General features: G+C 54.4%; 2 protein-coding genes across 4 annotated transcripts; one reads left to right on the plus strand and one right to left on the minus strand.

Annotated features, from left to right (window-relative positions):
* Positions 1 to 6: 6 nt before the first annotated feature.
* On the minus strand, positions 7 to 1,400 carry LOC113962776 (DNA-directed RNA polymerase III subunit RPC3-like). 2 transcript variants are annotated; one of them, XM_027673544.1, is made up of 3 exons: positions 1,317 to 1,400; positions 954 to 1,146; positions 7 to 449 (listed from the first exon to the last, which is right to left on the minus strand). In XM_027673544.1, exons 2-3 carry the CDS (start codon positions 1,098 to 1,100, stop codon positions 42 to 44), a joined length of 555 nt encoding a protein of 184 aa, XP_027529345.1. In that variant the 5' UTR covers positions 1,101 to 1,146; positions 1,317 to 1,400; the 3' UTR covers positions 7 to 41. The 2 variants fall into 2 exon arrangements, with proteins under 2 accessions (XP_027529345.1, XP_027529346.1); XM_027673545.1 differs by having other exon boundaries at positions 1,325 to 1,379.
* Positions 1,401 to 1,557: 157 nt separating this feature from the next.
* On the plus strand, positions 1,558 to 7,371 carry LOC113962775 (E3 ubiquitin-protein ligase RNF115-like). 2 transcript variants are annotated; one of them, XM_027673542.1, is made up of 7 exons: positions 1,558 to 1,674; positions 3,665 to 3,723; positions 4,579 to 4,630; positions 5,812 to 6,020; positions 6,837 to 6,908; positions 7,014 to 7,086; positions 7,175 to 7,371. In XM_027673542.1, exons 1-7 carry the CDS (start codon positions 1,597 to 1,599, stop codon positions 7,274 to 7,276), a joined length of 645 nt encoding a protein of 214 aa, XP_027529343.1. In that variant the 5' UTR covers positions 1,558 to 1,596; the 3' UTR covers positions 7,277 to 7,371. The 2 variants fall into 2 exon arrangements, with proteins under 2 accessions (XP_027529343.1, XP_027529344.1); XM_027673543.1 differs by having other exon boundaries at positions 1,562 to 1,656.
* The last annotated feature ends 631 nt before the right edge of the window (positions 7,372 to 8,002 follow it).

The following is an 8,002-nucleotide window of genomic DNA, read 5'->3' on the forward strand; positions in this document are numbered from 1 at the left end:
TAGTTTTCCAAGGAGGTGCTTCCCACCCTCCATGGTCTCCATCAGCCGGATCCAGGATGTTCCTGAGGCTCTGGAGCACATGGCAACACCGTGGCCACCACCACGACCTTACCACGAACACCCCACAAATCCTCTGCTCCCACATTCCCAAACCCGCTCCGCTTTTTTTTCCAGGCAGGAGCTTCCCTCCCACCTTCCATGGTCTCGGTGAGGCGGTCGGCCACCCTGGCGACGGCGCAGCTCATGGAGAGGTGGCCGTGGAGCAGCAGCTCCTCCACCAGCAGCTCCCCGGGGTCCCCGTAGAGCGTCTTGGCCGTGTAGATGTAGCGGGGGTAGCGCAGGATCCGCAGGATCCGCTCGCTCCGGGCCTCGTATTCCACGGAGCCGCGGGGCTGCACCTCGTACCGCACCAGGTCGTGCTGGAGCAGGACACAAAGGGCCTTCTTCACCTGCAGGAGGGAGCGGGAAGGTTGGGAATCTCACTTTTCCCCTGCCCAGATTCCCCGTTTTCCTCCCGGAGAATCCGAATTTCCCTCCTCCTTCCTTTTCGGGGGAACGCAAACCTCCCGCTCCGGAAAAATTCCCCCTTCCTGATTTATTTCATTCGAAATGTCTTGTCCTTCTCCCTCCCATCTATCCCTATCCCTGGATTATTTTGCTCTCGACACCAGTTTCTTTCCTTCTTCCTCAAGTTTTCCAGGGACACACGAACCTTCCACTCCTGATTTATCTCATTACAAATTCCAGTCCTTCTCCACGTTTTCCCACCGGTTTATCCCCATCTTTCCTCCCTACAGAGCCTCAGAGTTTCTCTCCTCCTTTCCAAAGAAGTTTTCCAGGGAGATACAAACCTCCACTCCAGAAAACTCTCTGAGTTACTGTTATCAAATATTCCTCGTCCTTCTCCAAGTTTTCCCACCGGTTTCCCCCTCTGGCCTCCTCCCATCCCGTACCTGATCCAGGAGCAGCCCCGTGTCGCCCACCAGGAGCCGCAGCGGCCGCGGGCCCGTCCGGAGCAGGGAATTCCCGACTTTCTCCACGATCTCCCCGAAGTGCTCTTGGAGCAGCAGGGAGCAGAGCCGCAGCTCCGCCTGCGTCATCCCGGCGGCCCCCAGGAATCCCAGGAACGTGGTGGGGAAAGAACAGCTGGGGGGTGACAGAGAGGGGACAGATGTTGACCCCCCCCGGGGTTCTCTATGTCCCCTCCTGGGGGGAATCAGCCGTGTCACAGGGATCCCGGTGCCCCTCCCGCCCCTCTCCAGGTGGGATCTCCCCTCCTCCCTCCCTCAGGGGTCCCGGGCCCTCCCCGCTCTCACCCCCAGGCCCGGCCTAGGCCGCAACCGCCGCCATGGCAACGGCCACTTCCGCTTCCCCTCCACTTCCGCTTCCGCCACTTCCGCCGCCGCCGCTGCCGCCGTCCCTCCTCGGGAGACCCCACAGCAGGGGGCGCACTGCACGCCACTACCCCGCCGGGCCGCTCTATCCTCCCGCCCTCGCTCTCCGCGGTGGGAGCGGAGCAGACGAGCTGAGCGGAAGCGCGGGGCCGCTCTGGGCCGCGCTCTGTGGCCCCCCCCGGAGGAGTGACGGCGGGCGAAGATGGCGGAGGCGGCGGCGGTGCCGCAGCACCGGTTCTTCTGCCACAGCTGCAAGGGCGAGGTCAGCCCCAAGCTACCGGTGAGCCCCGGGCGGGAGGGGGACTCGGGGGAGCTCCGAGCTGCCTGTGAGTCCCGGGCCGGGGGAGGTGGGAGGGTACGGCAGGCGGGGGTGACCCCTCAGTCCCTCCCTGAGCCCTCAGAGGAAGGGGTGACCCCTCCTCCCTTCCCTCAAGGGTGACCCTCCCCAAATCCCTGCAGGAAGGGGTGACCCCCCCCCCAATGCCCGACCCTTCAGTGCCTCCAGCCCCCCCAAATCCCTTTAGGGACCCCTCAGCCAAGGGGGGGACTCCCCATCCTCCCTCCTCCCCGTGCTGGACCCCCCCTAAAACCTCCCGAACCTGCAGGGACGGAGCGACCCCAAAATCCCCCCACGGAGCAGGATTGGCGACCCCAAAATCCCCCCACGGAACAGGATTGGCGACCCCAAAATCCCGCCCCCCCTCCGCCCCCCATCCCAGTTCTCAGACTGGGATTTGGGATAATCCCATTCCCATCCCGCTCCCTGAGCGGTCCCCGCATCCTGACAGGGTGGGAATTGCCAACCTGCTCCTAAATTTTCCCAGTTCCTATTCCCTGCGACTGGGAGCATCCCAAATTTTCCTTAACTCCTTTTATCCCACCCCAAAGGATCCGTTTTTCCCCCTCCAGCGTTCCCAAATCCGCTTTTTTTTGAAGGAAACATTGTCCAAGTCCCTCTCCCAACCCCTCCATCCCCAAAATCCAGGATTTCCTGGTGCTTCCATCACATTTCTTGTTTATCCCGGGAGGAAAACTCCGGCCCTGCTCCTTGAAACACCTGGAATTCCATTTCCTGGGATCCTCTGCCCGGTCCTGCTCCAGTTCCTGTTTCTGGAACCTCCTGGATCCCACCTGAAAACTGCTTCCCAGGGGTTTGTCCTTGGAGAATCCCAACCCCAAACCACCCTTTTTTTAGCCCAGAATTCCCTGGTTTGGGTCAGGGGAGTTTTTGGGCAAGGAAAAGGCTGGGAACGAGGGAAGGGAAGGGAAGGGAGTCTGGGAAGAGCCAAACGTTTGGATAGTCTGGAATGATGTGGGATGGTCAGAATTGGGATGGGATAACTCTGGATCGGGGTGTGGTGGTGGGAATTGAGGTGGGATAGTTTGGAATGAGGTGCTTTGCTTAGGGAAAAACTGGGAAAGCAAGGCTGTTTGAGGTGTGGGGATGGTCCTGCGTATTCCCAAGGAAATACAGATCCTGTGGGATAAGGATCCAGAGGTGAACAGGGGCTGGGGCTGGAAAAATGGAGCTGGAGTCTCCTGGAAGCAACAGAATCCGTGGATGAAGCCGGAGCTGCCGGGGTTGGGTTACCAGGAGGTGTCACCTGCACCGGCTCCGGAATCTGATCCATCTGGGAATCCACAGGAAGGAGCTGGAGCAGCCAGGGTGGGGGCTGGGCTTTGCTTCCCACCTCCTCCAGAGGAGGATTTGGGCCTGGAGGCTCCCGGGATTCTGATGGGGACGGATTTGGGAAGCGCACAAGGAAGGGTTTGGATGGAGATCCCACAAAACTGAGAAAGGCGGACTTTGGGAATGCTTGGGGGGGGGGATGGCATCTGGGATTTCCTGGAAAAGAAGAAAGGAATGTTCTGATCCGGCAGGGATCGGTTCTGGATGGAAGAGGGTGGGATTTGGGAATGCTCCAGCTGTGGGACAGGATCCAGGGAGGGAAAAATCTGGGAGAGAGAATCCAGGGGGGAAGGAGGGGGGGAAGCTTTTGGGTTTTTCCATGTTTTTCCCCAAATTCAAGGCAATCCACAGCTCTAGGACAGAACTCTGGGAATGACAGCAGGGAAAACTTTTCCCCTCTGAAGGAATTTTCTCCCATTGGCTCTACAGCTCCCGAGCACCCAAATCCCTTGGGATTGGGATTGGGATCAGAAGGGATGAGCTGCTTGACAGCCAGGATCGGGAATCTTCCCGGGAGGGGGCTGTTTTTCCCTGGAATCCCAAGTATTCCATGGCTAATCCCAACTCCTTGTCTTCCCAGGAATACACCTGCCCCCGCTGCGAGTCCGGCTTCATCGAGGAAGTCACTGATGATTCCAGGTACCGGAAAATCCAGGGATATCCCAGAGCTGGGCACGTGGAGAGACAAGAGGGAGATGAAGTGGGAAAAATGCCATATTTTGGTCTTTTTCCCCCCCCCCTTTTGCTCTTTTTTTGAACCTTTTGCTCTTTTTTTAACCCTTTTTCGTATTTTTTTTTACCCTTTTTTTGTATTTTTTTTTTACTCTTTTTCGTATTTTTTTTACCCTTTTTCATAATTTTTTACCCTTTTTCATTTTTTTTACCCTTTCTTATATTTTTTACCCTTTTTCCTAATTTTTTTACCCTTTTGGTTTTTTTTTTTATTTCTCACCCTTTTTAATATTTAAAAAAAAAAACCAAACCCTTTTTTGCTATTTTTGGACTTTTTTAACCTTTTCTTGTATTTCTTTAACTTTCTTGAATTTTTTTTAACTTTTTGTATTTTTTAACCTTTTTTCGTATTTTTTAATCTTTTTTGTATTTTTAACCTTTTTTGTATTTTTTAACCTCTTTTTGTATTTTTTAACCTATTTTTGCATTTTTAATCTTTTTTTTGTATTTTTAACCTTTCTTTGTATTTTTTAACCTTTTTTTTGTATTTTTAACCTTTTCTTTTATTTTTTAACTTTTTTTCTATTTTTTAACTTTTTTTGTAATTTTTTAACTTTTTTCCTATTTTTTAACCTTTTCTTCTATTTTTTAACCTTTTCTTCTATTTTTTTGTATTTTTTTTATCCCTTCTGAGGGGATTCCGGGAAACAAAACAGGGATTTGGGAAGGCTGGGGGGGGGTTTTGGGAGCACAGGAGGGATTTTTGGGAGCACAGGGGAATTTTGGGAATGGGCCCTGCCCTCACTCTCCTGCTTTTCCCAGTTTTTTCGACGGCAGTTCCCTGGATGGCAGCCCCTCCTCCCAGTTTGCAGAGGTGAGTTTTCCTGCTTTTTTCCCCCAAATCCAGAGGGTTTTCCTGAGGCATCTTCCCTGGCAGCTCCTTTTCCTGGCAGTTTCCAGGATTTGGGGGAATTTTCAGGACACTTTTGGCGTCGAGACCCGCCAGGGATGGGCAGGACATGGAAAAGAAGAATTTAGGGAAGAGCCTGGTGCTGGCACATCCCAGGATTTGTGTGGGGGTTGTTCCTGCTCCCAGATTTTCCGGAATCCATCCATTATGAAGTCCAAACTCGTAGGAAATTCCCTCAATCCCGAACCAGGAATGGGGTCACCAAACAGCCAGAATTCCAATGCAGATCCCAATCTGTTCCCAATCCGGATTCTTCCTGTTTGCTTCCGTGCTGGGTCCCCTCTTCCTCTGGATCCATTTGTCTCCTGATCCCAATTATTGCCTGGATATTTCTTCGTATCCCAGAAATTCCCAAGCTCCAGCAGGATCCCGATCCTGCAGAGCTTCGTGCTCCATAAATCAGACTGGATTTTGGGATGAATAATGCCTGGAAGTGGCCTCCATCCCATCAGAGCAGCGGGACAACACAGAATCTTTATTCCGTGGCTTTTATTCCTTAATCCAAAAGGATTTGTGGGAGAGGGTTGCCCTGGGGGATGGGGGCTCTGGCTCTGAATTCCTGGGGGTTTTCCTGCACCCTCTGGAGTGGAGATCCATGGATCTTCCTTTATATCACCCTTGGAGAGGCTCTGGGCTGGGAATTGGAGGAATCAGGGAGCAGGTGGGATCAGGCACCACAGGGGCAGGGAATGGCTTTATCCACAGGGACAGATCCCACAAAACAGCGGGATGGGGGGGGGGCACAGGGATGGGGGATCCTTCCAAATCCACATCCATGTCCTTCCCTGGGGCTGTGAGACCCCCGGGGGATCCCACGGATTATCCCTCTTCAAATTCCAACCCTTGGAAAGAGGGAGAGACCAACACCACAGCCTCTGGATTTATTGGGATAACGGGCATTCCAGGGGGTTGTCCCAGTGGCTCCACATCCCGTCGGGCTATAATTGAGCCTTTTTCCCGGACTTTCATTCCCGGAATCCGTGGCAACCACGGGAACGTCGCTCCGGCGCCGCGGCCTCCGTTCCCGACGGGATGAGCTCCGGAGCTGGAGGAACCTCCCCTTCTTTCCCTCCCTTTCTCCGCAGCTTTGGGACCACTTGGACCACACGATGTTCTTCCCGGATTTCCGGCCGTTCCTGAGCGCCGGCGGCTCCCTGGATTCCGAGGGCCGGGATCCGGATCGGGGATCCCCGGGAGAGCTGTGGGGGCCCGGCCGCCCCCCCCGGCTGCCCCCGAGCCGCAGGTTCCGATCCCGAGGCAGCTCCCGCCCGGATCGCTCACCCGCCATCGAGGGGTGAGTGGGAATTCCAGGGAAAAATGGGATTTGGGAAGAAACCCGGGCGGAAAAACGAGGGATCCCGGCACTTCCCTTCAGCACAATTCCAAGTGGCTTTCCCTGGCTTGCTGCCGGGGCATTCCCGGTGTTCCCATGAGCCCGGATTCCTTCGGAGCTGTCCCTCCATTTCGGGGCTTTATCCAGGGAATTCCCAGCTGTGAGCCCCTGTATCCATGGGAACGGGATTCCCCGTGTTGCTGCCTATTCCTGCTGCCACCAGTTATTTATGGATTTATTTACTTCACTTGTTCTCCCAATGTTTTTCCCGGGTTTTCCCTGTCCCGGTGCCAACTCTTCCACTGGAACTCGAGGCATTCCCAGTCCTCCCACCCTGGAATGAATTAATTCATTTATTTATTTATTTATTTAACTTGTTCTCCCAGTGTTTTTCCCTGGTTTTCCCTGTCCCAGTGCCAACCCTTCCGTTGGGACTTGAGGCATTCCCAGTTCTCCCACCCTGGGATGAATGAACTAATTAATTAATTTATTTATTTAACTTGTTCTTCCCATGTTTTTCCCTGATTTTCCCTGTCCCAGTGCCCACCCTTCCATTGGAACTCGAGGCATTCCCAGTCCTCCCACCCTGGGATGAACTCGCTTCCCTAAATCCTTCCTGCTGTCCCTCTGTTTTATCCAGGGATTTTCCAATCATGAACCCTGCAGCCACGCATCCATGGGGCAGGAATTCCCATTTTTCCCCTGCTCCCACCTTTTATTTATTCACTCAACTCGCTCTTCCCATCTTTCCCCCTCCCATTCCTCCTTTTTTTCCAGGATAATCCAGCAGATCTTCGCGGGGTTTTTCGCCAACTCGGCCGTCCCTGGCTCCCAACATCCCTTTTCCTGGTGAGTAAAAAAGCCAAAAAAAAAACCCGGGATGAGCCCAGCTGCCAGCGGTGAGCCCCTGGAAGTTTGGGATGGGGAGGAATTCCTGGGCTCTCCCGCCGGCAGGAGCGGGATGCTGCACTCCAATCCCGGGGATTACGCGTGGGGACAGAGCGGCCTCGACGCCATCGTCACCCAGGTGAGGGGCACCTGTGCCAGCTTTTGGGGGGAGAGAGGGATCCAGGGCCACGGGAATTCCTGAGCCTGGAATTCCGGCTCCTCTGCAGCTCCTGGGGCAGCTGGAAAACACAGGACCTCCGCCGGCGGACAAGGAGAAGATCTCGTCGCTGCCGACGGTGCCGGTGACGCAGGAACAAGTGGGTGGGTGACTCCGGATCCGGTGGCACCTGGAGCCTGGTGTTTGACATCCCTTTGTTACCTTCCCTTCCCTTCCCTTCCCAAACCTTCCCTTCCCTTCCCTTCCCTTCCCTTCCCAAACCTTCCCTTCCTTTCCCTTCCCTTCCCTTCCCTTCCCTTCCCAAACCTTCCCAAACCTTCCCAAACCTTCCCAAACCTTCCCTTCCCAAACCTTCCCTTCCCAAACCTTCCCTTCCCAAACCTTCCCTTCCCTTCCCAAACCTTCCCTTCCCTTCCCTTCCCAAACCTTCCCAAACCTTCCCAAACCTTCCCTTCCCAAACCTTCCCTTCCCAAACCTTCCCAAACCTTCCCTTCCCAAGAGATCCCATTTTCCCCCCCTAATCCCAGAATGCCAATGCATTCCTGGAAGCTTTGGAATGTATTTTTTCCCCCCCCTTGGAATCCATATAGGAATTCTCAGCTTCCCATCCAGGAGCTGGTGGGAGATAAAAATGGCATTTGGGACAAATTTGGGAGGGAGAAGGAAAAAGGGAACAGACAGTGCCTTGGGATCAGCTCCCTGCTTTCCTTGGGATGTTTAGGGATGATCCTGGAGATTCCTGGGCTTTTCCCACCCCCCTGGGGATGGTTTTTCCCATCCCCAAATCCCTGTTTGTGCTCTCAACTCATCCCTTCTTCCCTTTCCAACCGGCTCCCGGCGTATTCCAGCCTGGCAATGTCATGGAATACTCTGCCA

This window comes from Neopelma chrysocephalum, unplaced genomic scaffold (assembly GCF_003984885.1).
Source record: "Neopelma chrysocephalum unplaced genomic scaffold, ASM398488v2 Primary Assembly neopelma1_185076, whole genome shotgun sequence".
NCBI classification, from domain to species: Eukaryota; Metazoa; Chordata; class Aves; order Passeriformes; family Pipridae; genus Neopelma; species Neopelma chrysocephalum.